This window comes from Magnolia sinica, chromosome 12 (assembly GCF_029962835.1).
Source record: "Magnolia sinica isolate HGM2019 chromosome 12, MsV1, whole genome shotgun sequence".
Classification (NCBI taxonomy): domain Eukaryota; kingdom Viridiplantae; phylum Streptophyta; class Magnoliopsida; order Magnoliales; family Magnoliaceae; genus Magnolia; species Magnolia sinica.
The window spans coordinates 83,114,228-83,134,004 of NC_080584.1; the positions used below are offsets into that span (position 1 = coordinate 83,114,228).

General features: G+C 39.7%; 1 protein-coding gene across 1 annotated transcript; it reads right to left on the bottom strand.

The window, feature by feature from the left end:
- Positions 1–4,245: 4,245 nt before the first annotated feature.
- Positions 4,246–6,407, bottom strand: LOC131220340 (F-box/FBD/LRR-repeat protein At1g13570-like). The gene is made up of 3 exons (XM_058215287.1): positions 5,544–6,407; positions 5,116–5,283; positions 4,246–4,635 (listed from the first exon to the last, which is right to left on the bottom strand). The coding sequence occupies exons 1-3, from the start codon at positions 6,339–6,341 to the stop codon at positions 4,246–4,248; spliced, it is 1,356 nt and encodes a 451-aa protein (XP_058071270.1). The 5' UTR covers positions 6,342–6,407.
- Positions 6,408–19,777: the final 13,370 nt, after the last annotated feature.

Here is a 19,777-nt window from a genome sequence, read left to right on the forward strand (position 1 = left end):
ATACTCAATCCACTCCCACTACAAGAAAGGGGGCAAAGGCTACAGTCAAAAACCATAGGGAAAATCATTTTGCGACGGATATGATCCGTAGCAATACATACCAATAGCTACGGACGAAAGCTGTAGCTATAACTAGGGCTTATTTTCGCGGCTATTTTTTTTTTAATTGTAATAATACGACCTATTTCCATTACAAGAACCTGTTGTGATTAATAACTCATCTAAGCTTAATGTTGATAGAAATAGTGCATAAAATGCAATCAGAAAAAAAAAAAACGATGCATTTATTACAAAGAGCAATCAAATCATACAATGCATCCTACATTCACATTTCTAAATAAACAATACTTCACTTTGCTCAACCTATCATAAGAATTACAACTAAGGTGTGCCCTCATGTGCAAAAAATAAATACACTCCAACACAGTAAACATCCTCCATATGCATTCAATAATGCTCACATTTTTACAGAATTTTCTTCCTTCAGACGGTCAATTTCATGTTTGCCCGCTGAAATTTAAGTTTGCCCCGCTAAATTTCATGTTTGCCCGCTGAAATTCAAGTTTGCCCCGCTGAATTTCATCTTTGCCCCGCTGAATTTCATGTTTTCCCCGCTCAATTTCATGCTTGCCCCGCCCAACTTTCAGTTTGCCCAACTGAATTTCATGTTTGCCCCGCTCAATTTAACTAGTGTGAGTTTTCAAAAAACTTGCATGAGTTTTTGTTTTAGTTGACTCAACTCGAGAAGGTTTGAGTCGAATTTGTATTTTAAAAGTATGACCTCAAGATACTTTTATTGGGAAATAGAAAATTGATGAACCCAAGATTTTCTACAAAAGTGGTTAAATTCTCTTTCAATTTTTGCAAAAACTCCATTTTCGATATCATTTAGCACATGGGTTTTGTCTATGATAATCCAATAGGAATGATGATTCGAGAACGTACCAATAAACAATAAACAATAGCCTAGATATATAATGTTTATATTAAAAAATTGAAGAATTTTTGCTCGGAATTGTTTGGTTAGAAATGAAAGGATTCTTATCTCACCACCAACCAACAAGCAATTCCTCGGTTAGAAAAATAGAGTGGTTAGTCAGTTCATGCATGCTCCTTAAATTACAATCAGATATTCAAGATATCACAACGACTTTAAAACATGTAGTTAAACTGAGTTTTCTTGAGTAAATTAGTCTTGATCGTTAAGGTTACAGGATAGGCCATTAACCAATCTGACATGTTCGATAAAGATGTGACTATTTACATCAATATCTCATGTATAGAGAAAGGACAAAACACATTGAGATGGATCATCAACTTGCATCCATATCTTAGTTGTAGAACAAGGACAAAACACATCGAGACGGACCATCATTTTATACGGGTAAAAGGTGCTAGTACAAATGCATTCATTACAAAATGTTTCAATCATCCACCTTAATCACCAACTACATGTCAACATTGCTTATGTACTCATGGGTTATCAGGGATGTAGATTTTTCAGTATAACTACTCCAAAATGAGACAACCAACATAGGAATTTGATAGCTACATAATGCATGCACAATTGCTGATGAAGCATAACCCAAATATCGCATTGAGATGGTGATATTAATAGTCGGATTTTGGACCACTGGCTATTTTACTATAACCCTCCATTTGATGTCCATCAATTGGATGGTTAGGATTATATGATCAATCCGAATTTAGAGACATGGAACCAAACTAGTTTTCTCATTCTAAAATCGCAGAAAATGGCTAATAATAATAAAAAGAACAAAAAAAAAAAAAAACATAAGTGGTGCATGGCTAATTAATTATGGAGAATAACTCAAAAATTACATTGAGAAGATGATGCTAACCATCTGATTAATGCCTTGAAAAGCCACATCCCACCGACCCGGTCGACCCCGATTCAATGTCCAGTCCTACTTTTGGGGTCGGCTGCCAGATAGGCTTACAGCACCTATAGCTACGGTGTTAATCCGTAGCCATAAATGCAAAATCCGTAGCCATATTTTCAGCGTACTTACAAAATAGAAGTATTTTCGTCCTCAAATTTGGTGTCCGCGCGTGCTAGTCTAAGTTGGTAACTTAAGTTTGTATTCCTCCATAAAAACCGCTGGATAAAAGGTACTGTCTACAGTGATAAATTTCTCAGCCTAAAAACATTATAAAAAATAAAAATAAAAAAAGGGCTCAGCCGGTCTCTGACAGCAGATACCCCTGGCCAATGAATTTCTTGACTACGACTTGTACCTTGTGGTAGTGGATTCAATCAGGTTGGGGAACATGATATATGTATTGTATATCTACACCCTCCATCCATTTTGTCAACTCATTTTAGGTCATGAGTTAAAAAAATGAAGCAGACAGGTGGACCATACAAGAAACAATTGTGATTGAATGCTCACTATTAAAAATTTCCTAGGCCCCATCATAATGTTTATTTGCAATCCAGCCTCATCATAATATTTATTTGCAATCCAGCCTGTTGATAAGGTCAAACAGACCTGATGAATGGAAAACAAAAATATCAGCTTGATCCAAAACATAGCCTGTGAGGAGTTTTTAATATTTAATCATCACAGTTTCCTGTGGTGTGGTTAACTTGACATTCAGACCATATTGATTTTTGGGCTCATGGCCTAAAATGAGCTGGTGAAAGGGATGGATGGTGTGGGTCTACAAAGCACACCCCAAGGTGGGCCCCACTGTTGTGGCCGGACTGAAGTCGGTTTTATCCCAAACTGACCGAATCTGTTCCCTAACAACACATTAATGTTGGGGTGCATCTAATGGTTAGATTGACTGATTTTTGAGGTACCCATTTTCATGGTGGTAACATCTTGACTGGATGGTTATCTTGCTTTCTACTTACTCAGCATATTAGTATGTTTGGAGTGGAAACGTATGTTTGGTTTTCATTATCAAATAAGTACTTATCCATCAAGTTTGTTCAGTCCACCATTTGTATGCACTGTCCATTATGTGGGCCCAACCTTTGATGTGGATTGTTCATTATGTTAGGCCCACCTTGGCCTTGTCTTCAATGTGAACCGTTTATCATGCGGGGCCTACCTTCGATGTGGACCATACATCTTATGAGGCCCACCTTTGATGTGGGCTATCCATCATGCAGGCCCATCCTGGATGTGGGTTGTCCATCATGCGGGCTCACCTTTACTGTGGATCATCCATCATGCAGGGCCCAACTTCAAAATGGGCTATTAACCAAGCAAGGCCCAGCTTAGATGTGACCCACCAACAATGTTACTGTCCATCATTTGGGGCCCACCTTTAATATCCATCACCCATCATATGAAGTCCACCTTTGATGTAGATTTCCCATCTTATGGGCCCCACCTTCGATGTGGTGGTCCATACGTGGCGCCCACCTTGGATGTGGGCCATTCATCATCAACACCTTTAATGTGGACTATCCATTATGTGGGGCCCACCATCAAAATAAATCATCCATCAAATAGGGCCCACCTTCAATGCTCAACCTCCATCATCTAGAGCCCACCTTTGATGTGGACCGTCCACCATGTGGGCCCAAATTAAGATGTGGGCAATCCATCTTGTAGGGCCTACCTTTGATGTGGGCCTTTAATCATTAGGGGCCGAACCTTTAATGTGGAATTTCCATTATATGGGGCCCACCTTGATTTGGGTCATCCAACATGCGGGGCCCACATTCAATGTTATTGTTTGTCATTTAGGGCTACATTCAATATCCACGTCCCCTCATGTGGAGCCCACCTTTGAAATAGATTGTCCATTGTGTGGGTCCCACCTTCAATGAGGGTAAACACCATGGGGGAAGAGTTGGATGCAGGCCATTCATCATCAAGGGTGTACCTTTGATGTGGGCAATCTGGGCACCACCTTTGATGCACCACCCATTATGTGGGGCCTCTTTAGTCACGGACCATCCATCACGTGGAGAGATAGATAAGAAAAAAAATAACTAATTAATTTAAAATTATGCTTATCAAACTAACTTAAGTTCTAAAAAAAAGTTACTTATTTGAATAGTATCAAATGTTTACTTTTTATACTTGTGGAAAAAAAAAAAAAATTTTCCTTTTTAGAAATCCAAATAAAATAAGAAGCTGCAGCAAGTCAGACAAAATCAAAGACGACGAGAGTACTAAAGATGATAATCATTAATGGCATGAGAACCTTTAACAACTTCACCAGCTTCTGTTGTGTCCTTCTGTTGTGTCCTGCTATCATCTCTTATTTCTTATCGTGGTAAACTTCATCATGCACTGGGGCTAAAGAGCGATCGTCCGAATATTCACATATTGATATATGAGCAGTAGATGATGATACATTTGCTAAGAGCAATACCCGCCGGCGAAGATATCCCAAAACATTCTTCTTTCTAAAAAGTGTGTTGAGACCTTTTGGATGAGCTACCAAAACCAATTTCTCTAATACAATAGACTTCTCTAAGAAGAATTTCACCAAGTATAGTTCATCGTGGAGCCCTCTAAAACCATTTATTTTTATCACTTTCAGATGATGAAAGGTAATATCCGGAGTCTCAATTTTCAGACAAATTCCCATGGCCCGATTGTCTATGGCCCTCATTCCAGATATATCGTCCACGTTGGTATACGAAAGCTTCAAATTCGCATCGAAAGCAAAAGGAGAATAAATAAGCAGCTCTAAAGTAGATTTTATTCAAAATGAGATTGGCTAAACCAAAAACAACATCCTGGCCATGCATCAGGTGGACCCCATGATTCTTTGATGAAATCGAAGCTTGAAGAGGTGATCGGTATTGCCACTAATTGTCAATTGGGTTTTAGATGACCCTTGCCATGTTGTTTTTGGGTAGTATCCATGGGTTCCCACGGACTCATTTTATAGCTGCATTCATGGCCATGGCCATTATAACAACACCCCGGCCGTCAGATGACCAGGCACGAGTACAAAAACAACGTACATCTGTGGCCCACCTAATGAATTGATTGGCCTGATTTTTTCATCAGGTCAATCAATTAGTAAAGCCCATCTCATTTATAGCTAGGATGTCTGTTGAAACTCTTCAAAGAAATTAAATGGGAACAGAAATTACAATGGGAGCATATGTAGACCTACTTCAATGAAAAGCTTCTCAAGATAAGGAGATGGGCACTTTTTGAAGAAGCTATATGTGTACAATAGAAAGCATCTGGCACTCCGATCCACCAACAACTGCAATTCTTGCAAATTGTGGAACGTAATTGGCAAATCATGGATTCTACTATACTGGCCACAATATACATGCTGCGCATATCAAAAGAAAGACTTAGTAACGTAAAAGTCACATTATTAAATAGTTATGCCATACCTAACACACACCTCCGGTCTCCATGCATCAGGTGGGTCCCACTGTGTAGATGACCTGGCCAAAAATTTCAGTTGGAACTGACTGATTTCAAGCCAGGCCATCTAAAAGCTGGGCCCCAGCTGATGCAGATCAATATAGATGTTTGTTTGGCACAAATCAAAACTGTTAAGAAATTAATAGAGTAAGGAAAAATTACCTTAAGTGAGGCATTACACAATGTCAGAATTTTAACATGTTTAAGATGGTGCAGAACTGTAATCCAATCACGGCCTCGTCTATAAAAATCCCCACTTGTACCATTAACAAAGACATCCACCAAGCTCGAAATGTTCTTGAAAGACATAGACGTATCAATAAAACTACCATCGAAATGGAATGACCGGAGGTTTGGAGCAAAAATCATAATCTCATTGACATTGCAACACTTGAACACAGTCAACCTCTTAAGTGGCAGATCCGGGGCAGAAACCTTGACACGAGTTAGATCATGACAACTCCTTAAACTCAATTCCTCGAGTAGAGGGCAATTTGAAAGCATGACTTCAAACAAGGCATCTGTAACTCCAAAATCACTTAGGTGGAGGGTTTTGAGGTAAGTGAAACCTTTGAAATTCGATGCTAATCTGAAATCCCCGCCACTCAAATTTAAATGGGTTATACAATCACAATCAAAGATGGAGTTGAGAAATTTATAAGGCACATGTTGTTTGAAGTCGATATGAAGCTCCTTGACTCTTTTTGCTGCTGCGAATTCGACCCATTTCTCAGCATCTGATTGATTGCATGGAAGGAAGGAGAACCGAAAAATCTGGATCTCCTTTGCTTTGTGGAGCTGTAGATATCGGTTAACAGTAGTGACGAATTCTTCTGGGGTTTGGCCAGACGTGAATTCGACACCTAAGTCGAGAGCAGTACCATAAGCCCATATGGATTTCCACATGTTTCTCCATTTACTTGAAAGAATGCTTGTTCTTACTAGCAAATTCAATGGCATCAAGGAAAGGACGTAATGAAGAACATCATCAGGTAGGTAATGAAGAACATCATCGGGTAGTTGGCTGATTCTCCATGACTTTTTGCTTCTTTAAAAGATGCATTCTCAAATTAAGTTCCTCTTACTTTTGCCCTAATTAGACGGTGTGACTAGTTCAGTCCGGTTGGAGGTCGGGTTTGAGGATCTAGTGCCGCGAAAATCAAAATCCATTCAATCAGATTGATTTGTAAAGAAAGAAGAAGAGTTCAATCAGATTGATTTGTAAAGAAAGAATGAAAAAAAAATTTGAATGCTTACCAAAACCTGGGCGCTGTGAAAATCAAGTCTAAATAAGCATAAGAAGAGAAAGATAAGAATCACTAAATATTTGGGAACTCTTACTGACGTAAATACATGAGATAACCTTAATTAGGTTGGACGCGGATTTCTTGCGAAAGTCTTTCGCACGAATTTCTGGGATGAGAAACTAGGTGGGACCCACCGTGATGTTTGTGATCAATCCACTCCGTCCATCCCTTTTTAGAGCTCATTTTAGTATATATGAGTAAATATAAGAAAGATCAAAGAATCAAGTGGGCCAGACGAGAGGGAACAGTGGGGAACGGAATGCTTACCTTTGAAACCTTTCCGGGCTCCACTTGATGTTTATATTCAATCCAAACCGTTTATAAGGTCATTCCCATTGGGATGAACAGAAATCACAAGAATTTTAGCTTGATACAAAAACTTTCCATATATGAATTTTCAACGGTGGTCGTTCAATCCTCTCTGTTTCCTCTCGTGGAGCCCACATGAGTCTTGGATCGGTCTAATTTTTGGGTTGATGCCCTAAAATGGCCTTCCAAAATTGATGAACGGAGTAGATTTCTCACAAACATCAAGTTGGTTCCCAACTATCTTTCCATCCGAGTAATTTTATGCGAAAGGCTTTTGCAGTAAATCCGCATCGACGAGAAACGGATTCGCTACTCCCGCCCGGTGGTTATTAGTCGGTGCTATGCGGGCCCACTATTAATTATATCTTTTATCCATGCGGTTCATTTTAGATCTTGATACCAAAACCGAGAGGGATATAAATCTCAAGTGGACCACATCGCAGGAAAATAATGGTGATTTGATAGCCACCATTAGAATCCTCCTAAGTCCCACCTTGCTGTTTACTTGGCATCCAATCTATTGATTAGGCTATACAGAACTAGATGAAGGGAAAAACAAAGATCAGCTTGATCCAAAACTTTTATGGCCCTCAAAAAGTTTCTAATGGTCGACGTTCAATCAACACCATATCTTATACGTGGTCCAATTGAGATTGGGATATACCTCATTTTTGGACTCTTGTATTAAAATTATCATGAAAAATATATACACAGGAAGGATGAAACACATAAATCATGATGGGCCCACAGCGCACCGACCACTGGCCATTGGATAATGGCAGGAGTAGACAATCCGTTTCCGTACTTAGTAACTTAGTACTCTTATCCTACTGAGTCAGCGTACTGAGTCAACGTTACTCATTTATTTTATCGACTCCCTTCATCCATATTAACAAATAATATTAGGTTTGGAAAAGAAAAAGGAAGCTTATGCAAAGCACAAGTGAAACACACCATAGGAAATAGTTTGATTGAAACTCTATCATTGAAAGTCTCTTGGAGGCCACAAAAATCAAGTTGATGTTTGTGTTTTCTCTTCATCCGTATCTTTTTGATATTATGAACAGGTTGGATAGAAAATAAACATTATTGTGGGCCCTCGGAAGGTTTCAACAGTAGAAATCACTATTCCACACTGTTTCTTGTGGCATGGTCCACTTGATCATTGGATTTACTGAAAATTTGGGATCATTCTTTAAAATTAGCAGGAAAACTGGATGAATAACGTGGATAAACCACATACATTTACAGTGGTCCCAACTGAGTTTACCCAGCACGATGAAAGCGTAGTGAGTAGCGCAGTCCAATTTCATCCAGTTCCCCATGGGATACGGATTTCCTGCGAAAGGCTTCCGCAGGAAGTTCCGGCACTGGAAATCGAGGTGGGGCCTCATACTTTTTGTGAGCTCATTTTTGGATATTAAAACAAAAGTGAGCCGATCAAAGACTTGAGTGGGCTGCACAAAATGAAAAGGTGGTTAGGAAAATTCCTACCATTGAAACCTCTCTGGGCCGGGTCGACAGTGATGTCAACATGCCATCTATACCATTCATAACCTCATTCCTAATAAGATTAACTAAAAACACAAATATTAGCATGATTCAAAATTTCTGTGGCTCATAAATATTTTAACTATGGACGTTCAATTCTCACCTAATTGGCCCATTTAAACAATAGATTTGGTTGATTTTTTACCTTAATTTTTTAAATTAACTCACAAAACAGATGAAAGAGGTGAATTTCTCGTAAACATCTTTGTCTAAGTTCCTGCGCAGGAAACTTAGGTGGGGCCTACATTAATGTTTGTGAGAAATCTACCCAGCCATGCAGCCATCCGTTTTTAGCTCGTTTTAAAGCATGGGGCAAAAAATGAGGATGGAGGACTCAAGTGAGCCGCACTATAAGAAAATGTGGATAAGGAGATTTATACTATTTTAACCTCCCTACGTTGACAGTGATGTTTACCTGCCATCCATGTAGCTCATAACGTCATTCTTACTGCGATAAATTTAAAACACAAATATCAGCACGTATGTGGCCCATGAATATTTCAACCGTTGAAGTTCAATCATCACGTTGTCCACCCATTTGAGTATTGGATCCGACTCATTTCTTTCTCGTGACCTATAATGAGCTTGCAAAATAGATGAACAGGGTGGATTTCTCACAAACATCACCGCGGTACTACATAAATTTCCAGCGCATCACTGGAAAGGCTTTCGCAGCGAATCTGCATCTGGCAATGTTAAGAGCACAGAGATATCACTGTGCATGGGGCTCATAGAGATGTCCGCGACAAATTCACTCTGTCCACACTACAAGAAAAGGAGGCTTTAGCCTACTTCAAAATCGTGGCTAAAAAGGTTAAAAACTAAGGCTAAAGCATTTAGCCTCAGTTTTGTCAGGTTTTTCAAAGGCTTTAGCCTCAGTTTTAGCAGCCGAGGCTAAAATGACTTTTATATTCTCGATTCTTCAAGTGAAGTTAAAAGAATATTTTTAGCTTCAGTTTTCTCGAAATGAGGCTAAATCAAAATTTTAGCCTCTAATGTTTTCAAACGAAATGAGGCCATATGTTTTTAAAGACCTCGATATGGCATGATTATAAAAATACTTCAGGTCTAAAATTCATGTATGCTATACCACAGGAAACAGTGATGATGGAGCACTTGGGATGACATAAGTTTTTTTTATTATTATTGAATTTACTTTTATTTGTACAGCTTTTTCAAGTAGCAGTAATTCTATAAATGGTTTGGATGGCACATAAACATCATGTTCAACTTTGGCGTTGTTGTTCCCACTGTTTTATTGGTATGGGCACCTAAGTTTTGGATCTTACTGATTTTATAATCCTGCCCTATTGTGGTATATCAAAATGGACATACGAGTGGATTTGTTACGGACATCTCTGTGTACCCCACGCAGCCCCAGACATAGAGATATTTATGTGCCCCGGCTCACAGGCAATCTGTTACCGTTGATAGAATGTTTCAACGGTAGGATCATTGTCATGTGTTGGGTCCCTCGACCGGTCGAGGCCTCGGCTTGACTAGTCAAGGGTTACGCAGTCGGTGCACGGATTGCATAAATTTTTTGGTTTATATCCGTAGCAAAAATCTAGCACAGTCCGTAACCTTTACTCAATTTTTTGGTAGTGATTTGGAGAGATCACATTAGGGCATGATCGAAGAATGAGTCCGATCCAAAGATCTAAAGGACCCCACCACAGAAAATAATGGGGAGAGTGATGCCCACCATTAAAAAGTTCTAAGGGCCACAAAAGTTTTCGATCAAGCTAATATTTGTGTTTTCCCTTTTTCATGTCTACGTTAACACATGAACAGATTGGATCTCATATAAAAATCATGGTGGACCTTTTGAAGGTTTCAATGGTGGGCATCACTCTCATCACTATTTTCTATGGTGGGGTCCACCCCTGCCTTGGATCTACCTCGTTCTTTGGACCATATCCTAAAATGATCTCTCCAAATGTATGGACGGTGGGGATACAACACACACATTATGGTGGTGCCCACAGAACTTGGTGACGTCACTTCAGTAGCTAGTTTGGCTACTCAACCTCTATCAGCATCCAATCTGCGTCAGCTAATCAACCTCTGTCAGTATCCGATCCATGTCCTCTAATGACACACGCAATTTGCTAAGTTCGCTGGAAATCTAGGTGGGGCCCACCATGATGTTTGTGAGAAATCTATCCTGTTCATCCGTTTTTTGAGTTTATTTTAGGACTTGAACCCAAAAGTGAGCGAGATACAGTACTCAGTTGAGTTGTGTTGAAGGAAAAGTGGTAGGGAAATTCCTATCGTTGAAACCTCCTTGGGGTCGACAGTAATGTTTACATGCCATCTATACCATTCATAACGTCATTCCTACTAGGATTAGCTAAGAACACAAATATTATCCTTATTCAAAACTTATGTGACCTACGAATATTTCAACTGCGTAAGTTCAATCTTCACGTTTTCGACTCACTTGAGTATTGAATTCGGCTCATTTTGATATGCATGTCCTAAAATGATCTCATAAAATAGATGGACGGATTAGATTTTTCAAAAACATCACGGTGGGTCCCACTTAGGTTTTCAGTGCAGAACTTCATGTGAAAGGCTTTCGCATAAAATACACAAGGTGGTTTTTTCGAACGCGGATTTCCTGTTAGAGCCTTTCACACGCTAGAAACCTAGGTGGGGCCACCATGATGTTTTTGAGAAATCTACCCCGTCCAACTATTTTTCCTTATCATTTTAGGGCATTATCCCAAAACTGAGGCAGATCCAAATCTGAAGTGGACCACACCACAAGTAGCAGCGGTGATAATGATTCTCACCGTTAAATATTTTTTAGGGCCCACCGTGATATTTATTTGACATCCTAGATTAGGTCATACAGACCTAGATGATGAAAAAAGCAAATATCAGCTTGATCCAAAATTTTGGTAGCCCCAGGAATTTTGTAATGGTGAGAGTTCAATAAACACTGTGTGGCCCACTTGAGATTTTGATCTACCTCAGTTTTGGGTTCATACCATAATATTATTTTTAAAAATGTATGGACGACGTGGATATATCATTAACATCTTGGTAGGACCCACCTAGCATCCTAGCGGAAGAATTTCCTATGAAAGGTAACGGCCGCATCCTTCGGGAAGTTAGAGAATACGGTGAAGATGCGTACCAAAGAAAAAAACTTGCTCTTTCAAACTCGCGCATAAGAGAGCCTTCATCCAAACTGTCTACCTTAATGGTTAATAGAACCATGGTCAAGTCATGTCTTAGTGCGAACTATTGGATGATAAATTTTCAAAATATACAGTAGAGATGTCATCCCCCAAAAAGGGCAAAACCGGATAAATTGGCGTTATACAATTTTGGGGTGCGTTGCCGTCACCAATTATGTAGTCCTCCATGATATATATATATATATATATATATATATATATATATATATATATATATATATATCTATTTTGATGATCTCTGTGGTTTCTTCATACCAAGCAGACCCAAGTGCGGGAACATTTTGTGAATGATGCCCACCGTTGAAACCTTTCTACAGCCCATCATGCTGTTTATGTTACATCCAATCTGTCCGTAACGTCACACAGAACTGTATGAAGGGACCAAACAAATATCATCTTGATCCAAAACTTTTGTGGCCCTAAGAAGTTTTCAATGGTAGGCGTTCAATCCCTACTACTTTCTATGTTATGGTCCACTCGGGCTTTGGATTTGCTTAATTTTTATGCTAGCCCTAAAATGATTTTTCCAAATGGATGAACGGTGTGGATATAATATTTATATCATGGTGGGGCCACGGAACTTAGCTAGCGACGGTAACACACCTTAAGGTCAGTGGCGTGTAGCACACCAGCCATTCCGATTCCTACGCGGAAGGAGACGTGGATTAGATACCGAAAGGTTGAGCAGGGGTCGGCTACTAAACTGACATAACCAATTTATGTGGGCCTCACTATGATGTATATGTTATATCCACACCGACCATCCATTTTTAGATATCGTTTTAGGGTATGAACCAAAGAATGAGGTAAATAAAAATCTGTAACGGACTCCACCAAAGAAAATAGTGGGGAGAGTGATTCCCATTGTTGAAACTATCCTAAGGCCCATCATAATGTTTATTTGAAATCCAATCTATTCAAAAGTTTAAAAAGATCATGAAATAAGGGAAAACACAAATATCAACTTGATATAAAACTTTTGTGACTTTTAAAAGTTTTTAATGGTGGGCGTCACTGTCCCACTGTTTTTTGTGTTGGGGTCCACTGGAGCTTTGGATTTAACTCGTTTTTTTGGATATTGCCCTAAAATGATCTCTCCAAATGGATGGAAGGTGTGGATACAAAACATAGATCATGGTGGGGCCACGGAACTTGTTGACGTCACTTCATTAGCTAGTATCGCTACGCAACCTGTCCGTAGCTAATCCGTGCCCGGAAGATGAGAGGTGCTATGTGGGCCCCACCATGATTTATTTGTTTCATCCATGCCTTCCATCTATTTTTCTAGATCATTTTAAGGTATTAGACCAAAAACAAGGTTTATCCCAATCTCAAGTGGACCACATTACAGGAAACAGTGTTGAATGAATGTCGACCATTAAAAACTTTTCAGGGGCCATAAAAGTTTTGGATCAATTTGATCTTTGTTTTTTCCCTTAATCTAGGTTTGTATGACCTAATCAACAGATTGGATATCAAATAAACAGTACAGTGGGCCTTAAGAGGATTTTAATGGGGGATATCCAATCACTATTGTTTTCCTTTGGTGTGATCCACATGAGATTTATATACCTCTCACTTTTGGTATCAAGAAATAAAATGATCTATAAAATGGATGAATGGCATGGATGAAACACATACATCATGGTAGAGCCCACAAAGTACCGACCACCAGCCCCGGGGCTAGTGTCAGGGCGAGTAGCCAATCCGTTTCTAGAGGAGGTTTCATCCTTCTTGAGCTTCTGAGAAATCAAATATCGGGTCAATGATTGTTGACCCGTATTAGGATCGGGTGCACAGCAGGTGTACTCTCAGTGAGTGCACACACACAACAGTTGTGGCGCCCACAGTGATTTTTAGAGAAATCCACTCCGTCCATGATGCTCCATGGGTCCAACTGAGTCGTCTGACCGGAGATGAGGTAGATCCAAAGCTTAGGTGATCCCCACGACCTGTTTTGTGTGATAAGATGGCATTTTCTAACGACCTAATGGCTGGATTTCTTCTGATCTTGATCCATTCCTATCAGAAAGCTCCTAAGGTCTAAAGGCTATCCCCATAGTGATTATTAGTTGGTTTTAAAGCCCATGTAGTGAGGTCTTCCAATCTTAGCTTGTGTGTCACTCTCAACTTGATTTTAGAGTTAATGAATAGTGGATTTGGAGATTCAAGCCCCACCAATGATGTTTCTCAAGATCCATACTGTACAGGAGGTTCTTGGGTTCCTCAGGGTTTGTAAGGTGTAGGAATACAATTAGACTCCTAAATTAACGGTCATATTGGCCTTAAATCGGAGGAGTGTCCACGGGGCTTCTCCCCAAGGATCAATGATCAATGGTTGAATGATTTGATTAAAGTGCAGCGAATGATCCTTTGGGCCCTTAGGATCCTTCGATATGAATGCATAGATACGCCCTCAGATCAACAGTTAGTTCACGTAACTTATAGTTAGATTGTTTCTAAGCAATCGATTTATTGTCTTAGGATTTCTCAGAGAAATCTAAATGGAATTGATCTATCTGATCCAAAATTAAATGGTTGTATTAATATGAATTTTAAGTAGGTATGGTACAAATGGTGGATCTTGTGAGTTTGGTCCCAAATCTAGTAACCTGCGGTTGAAATAAGATAGGCAGATTATAAATGATTAGACAATGTGCGTTCCCACACACATACGTACTTAGATGGTAGCCTCCACCTTTAGTGTCAGAGGATTGCATATTAGAGAGAGAGAGAGAGAGAGAGAGAGAAATCACCCTTGGATGGCCCGAGCCTGAGGTTGATCTTGGCCTGGATTTTGAACTGTTTTGGGTCGGCCGTCGGGCTAGTAAAATTCAAAATCTTGATTTTGAAGCTCCGAGATCGGCCCATTGACACATTTATCTTCAACTTCTGTTAATTTTTTTCTAAAATGACTAAAATGCCCATCAAGTCGCATTTGGGGTCATTTAGCACAAGGAAACATAGTTAAATGGTGGGAATCAAATGTAAATGCATAAAATAAGTATGTTTGGAGAGTAGTTCGGAGGTAGTAAATGTATGATCAATTTACCATATTTTCATGCGTTCCAAATTCCTTCCCAAAAGCTTTGTTTCTAAATCCTATTACCACCGTTTATCATAGATTACCCAGCTTTAAAATCAACACTATGATTACTCCAAGAATTGGTGGGCCCCACTATTATCTTTATGTGAAATCAACTCCAATCAATAAGTGTGTCCCATAAATTTAACCATAGAGCCCAAAAATTAGTTCAATGTGTGATTCAGGTGGGCCATACCAAGGAAAAGTTGGGAGAGAGACACTCTTGATTTTTTGAAAGGCACACGGTGATGATTATATGAAATCTACTCCATGTTTTAGATACAAAGCTAAAATGTAGATATATAGACAAAAACAATCAGGCCCATTCTCGATTCATATGGGATACACGAAAGAAAATAATTTAAGGATGGAGGGTTACTATTTTCGTTCTTATGGCCGGTTCGAATCATGGAGTAATTTGATATTTGGGCCACGGCTCAAATTAAGCGACACACTTAGTCATTGGGTGGATTTTACATAAACATTAAGATGGCCATGTCACACAATATTTTTAAGTGCCAAATGGGTTCACATCAAGAGTTCTCTGCATTAAAATAACTTTGTTGGCTTTCAGAATTGATATACCGGCCCTACTTTAATGTTCACGTGAAATCCACCCTGATCATTAGGTGTGCCACTCCATTTTAGTTTTAGAGCCCCAAAATCGGCCCAGATCATGATTCAAGTGGGCCATATGAAGGGAAACAGTTAGGAGAGGTAAACCCTTGTATATTCAAGTGGGCCTAGGGTTCTCTCTCGACCGCAACCGTACGCCGCTATTTCATGCCAGGAACTGTTTAGATGTTGTGGCTTCACCCGCTGATCCTCTTTGCATGGAACTTATCCAACGTTTGGGATGGATTCCCACCATCATGGCCCACCAGATGAGTGTCTTTGATAAGAAAATGGGGCCCACATCATCATGGTGTGGGTTTCCCGACTGGACGGAGAAGATGGAATTGCCACCTATGGCAAGTTTTTATCGACGGTGTATTCCGACGATCCGAGTTGTCTAGATGGACAAGATGGGTCCCCTGACCGTTGTGGGGCCCACCAATCCTATCATAGCTCACCCGAATGCAAATACTCGCGAGAAATTCCACCATGGCTTTTTCTCATGCGGAAGGTAGATCTTTTCAGGAAGTAGGTGGTTGGCCGTTGCTGCCCTACATAGGACGTCCAAGATGGTGACATGAATCCCCAACAACGGCCCGGATCGCTGTTGCAAAAAATATTAATTTTAATAAAATATATTTCAATACTAAAATTATATAATATATAAAAAGTTGTTTTGAAAAATACTTTTCTGTGGGGTTTTGGGAATAGTCCCACATGGAAAAGAGAAGAGAAAAAACTGTGGTTTATATGAAGGATGTGGAGTATTATAATATTTACCTACCTAGTCCGTGGACTATGGACCTTGCTACGCACTGGAATACCCGCGCGCACGCTCGCGCTCGGGCACGGGCTAGGGCTCGATCTTGGTCTCGGTCTCGGTCTTGGGCACGGGCTCGGTGCGAGGGCGTGGGCATGTGAGGCAGTGTTGCTGTAGAGGCACTAATGGCACACTTTGCACTTCGCACATCCGCATCGTATCGTTCCTTCGCGACCTTGAGCGAGACGTGTGCGAGTCGCGGTGCGACTAAGTGGCTATGGCAGGTGGCTGGTTAGCAGAGAGACTAAAGGACTGAGAGAGAAATCTCTCAGTATAAATAGAGGGACTGAAAAGAGTTGTTGCAACAGAAACTGTAACAGCTGAGCTATTAGTGCAGGGTCCAGCTGTTACTGCTGCATGGCTAGCCCAACAGCTAGAAAATGGCTAGTTGTTGTCTCACAACAGTCAGCATGAAGCAGCTTAATGGCCCATGCACAATAGTCAGAAAACGGCCATAAAACGGCTAGTTTTCTAACAACCAGAAATGGCTTAATGAAATTTAAGTCTCTTGACCATAACCCCCTAGCCACCATAGCCTATAAAAGGAGGACCTAGATGGGTTTCCAATCCATCTCAACTCACTTCAGCAAACTCATACGAACTAAGATAGCCAGCCCCTCTCCACTTATATATTTTAGTGTTTCCAGCAATGTAGCAAGGCTTAAACCTTAGCTTGGAGAACAGACCATCGGTGTGGTCTAGGACGGTTCAACTGAACCAGTGGCTGAAGATTTGAACTGACCTATGTAGAAGTCGAAACTACTTTTTCTCTTCTTTTCTTCTTCTCTTGAGATTTTTTCCTTTATACTGTAATACTGCCAGAAAGTGTGTAATTGAGTTCCATTTAGTGGGCCTTTGTGTTTGCTGAACGCAAACCCACACCAGGCTCGTTGTATCCTAGAAGCTGTTTGCCTGTAACCTATCAGCATACTCAATTCACTTGAGTAGGGGCAAATAACGCTTTAAGGACAGCATTTCAGACGTGCTTCAGCCTGTCCTAATTTCTGATTATTTTGTAATTTTCGGTTTCCACATTATACAGAAATACATTAATCTGTATAATTTTCAACAATCTTAAAGCATTATTTCACTGATGGAAGCCGACAGTATTTCATCTATCAAGTTGATGAATCAGGACTTGATACGTCTTGATCGGTTCAATGGAACCAATTTTATAAGATGGCAAGACAAGCTGAAATTTCTCCTGACGACGCTGAAGACCTATTACATATTAGATCCAAATTTACAAGCACTACCTGAAGCATCTAATAAAGATACACCTGAACAAGTAGCTGCCCGCACCAAAAGAGCCGAAGACAAACTCTTGTGTCAAGGACACATTTTGAACGCTCTCTCCGACCGCCTGTACGATCTGTACCAACAGACATCATCAGCAAAGGAGATCTGGGCCGCTCTGGAATTCAAATACAAGGCTGAAGAAGAAGGTACCAACAAGTTTCTCATCGCCAGGTATTTTGACTTCAGCATGGTAGATAATAAACCTCTACTGCCCCAAATCCAAGAACTGCAGCTAATAGTAAACAAAATAAAAGCGATAAAAATCGATCTTCCTGAATCATTCCAAGTCGGGGATATAATCACCAAATTGTCACCGATGTGGAAAGACTATAGAAAGAAGTTGCTGCATAAAACCGAGGACTATACACTGGAACAAATCTAGAAACACCTCAGGATTGAGGAAGAATCCCGTAACCGCGATAGAAAAAATGATAACGGGAATACCTCGTCCAAGGTACATGCTGTAGAAAACACTAATAACAAACATCTCAAGAAGGACGATTCCCTGAAACCTAATAAGGAAAAATTCAAGAAGAACACCCAAAAGAAGAACGGAAAGTTCAAGGACCCATGCCATGTCTGTGGAAAAATCGGGCACTGTGCTCGAGTATGCCGCTATCGCAAATCTAAAAAAGAGGCAAGCGCAATAGAAGAAGGCGATATCGTGGCTATGATCACTGAGGTGAATACCATCCAAGGCAAAGTTCCAGGTTGGTGGTATGATACTGCCGCTACTATACATGTGTGCTACGATAAATCAGCCTTCAAAACCTATAAGGAATTGACCGATGGTCAAGAAGTCCAAATGAGTAATGAAGTCCGATTGAAGGTCGTCAGTAAAGGAACTGTCGAACTGATATTCACCTCTAGAAAGAAAGTGATTCTAACTAATTTACTGCACGTCCCAGACTTGAGGCGAAACTTAGTTTCTGAGCATCTTCTGGGAAAATCAGGCATACGGGTGGTGTATGAGTCAGGTAAACTGATTCTATCCAAAAATGAAAATTTTGTCGGAAATGGATATGCTTGTAATGGAATGGTTAAGTTTTCTCTGAATGAAAGTAACACTTTTGCGTATATGGTTGAATCCGCTGGACTGTGGCATGATAGACTAGCCCATATAGGGTATAGTACCTTGAAGTTTATGGCTAAGAATGGTTTAATCTCATACACAGATAATGAAACCTGAAAATGTGAAGTATGCATAAGATCCAAAATGACAAAGAAACATTTTCTAAGTGTTGAAAGATCGTCTCAAGTATTAGATCTTGTGCATAATGATATCTGTGAGTTAAATGGCATTCTTGCTCGTGAAGGTAAACGATACGTCATAACCTTTATAGATGATTGCTCTAGGTATGTGTATGTGTACCTATTAAAGAGCAAAGATGAAGCATTAAACATGTTTAAAATATATAAAACAGAAGTAGAGAATCAACTGAATAAGAAAATAAAAATTCTCCATAGCGATAGAGGAGGAGAATACATCTCCAATGAATTCGATAACTTCTGTGAAGAACATGGACTCATACATCAATGTACAACGCCATACACACCTTAACAAAATGGAATAGCTGAAAGGAAAAATAGAACATTAGTAGAAATGGTCAACTCAATGCTGATAAGAGCAAAGTTGTCACTAAGTCTATGGGGAGAGGCACTGCTTGCAGCATGCCATATAATAAACAGAATTCCGTCTAAAAAATATAAAATATCTCCATATGAAACATAGAGAGGTAGAAAACCTAACCTAGGATATCTAAAAGTGTGGGGGTGTCTTGCATATTGCAGAACCCTTGATCCAAAAAGAACTAAGTTAGGATCAAGAGCTATTAAGTGTGCCTTCGTAGGGTATGCACAAAATAGTAAAGCTTATAACTTCTAGACATAGAGTCTAATATAATAATAGAATCAAGAGATGTTGAGTTCTTTGAGGACTCACTCTCCTTGGAGTCAAAGGATAATGAAGTCCAAACTCATAATAGAGAACCAGATAGCACAGCTCCACAGATAATGGAAACTCCTATTGAGCCTCGTAGGAGTCAAAAGACAAGAATAGAGAAAAGTCTAGGAGATGACTATATAAACTCACAACGAGTCATTTTCCATCTTGTAGAAGGAGACAGAAAATGTTATAAGAAAAATACCTATAGTAATGACTATAAAAGATGATCCTAAAACATATAAAGATGTCATATCCT

What these genes read in the sequence shown, in the direction of transcription:
- LOC131220340 (XM_058215287.1), bottom strand. Translation starts at nt 6,341, where the DNA reads ATGCCATTGAATTTGCTAGTAAGAACAAGCATTCTTTCAAGTAAATGG. An exon ending in TGTGTAATGCCTCACTTAAG is followed by an intron (nt 5,284 to 5,543) that starts GTAATTTTTCCT and finishes TGATATGCGCAG; the next exon opens with CATGTATATTGTGGCCAGTA. An exon ending in TTGAGAAGCTTTTCATTGAA is followed by an intron (nt 4,636 to 5,115) that starts GTAGGTCTACAT and finishes GCGAATTTGAAG; the next exon opens with CTTTCGTATACCAACGTGGA.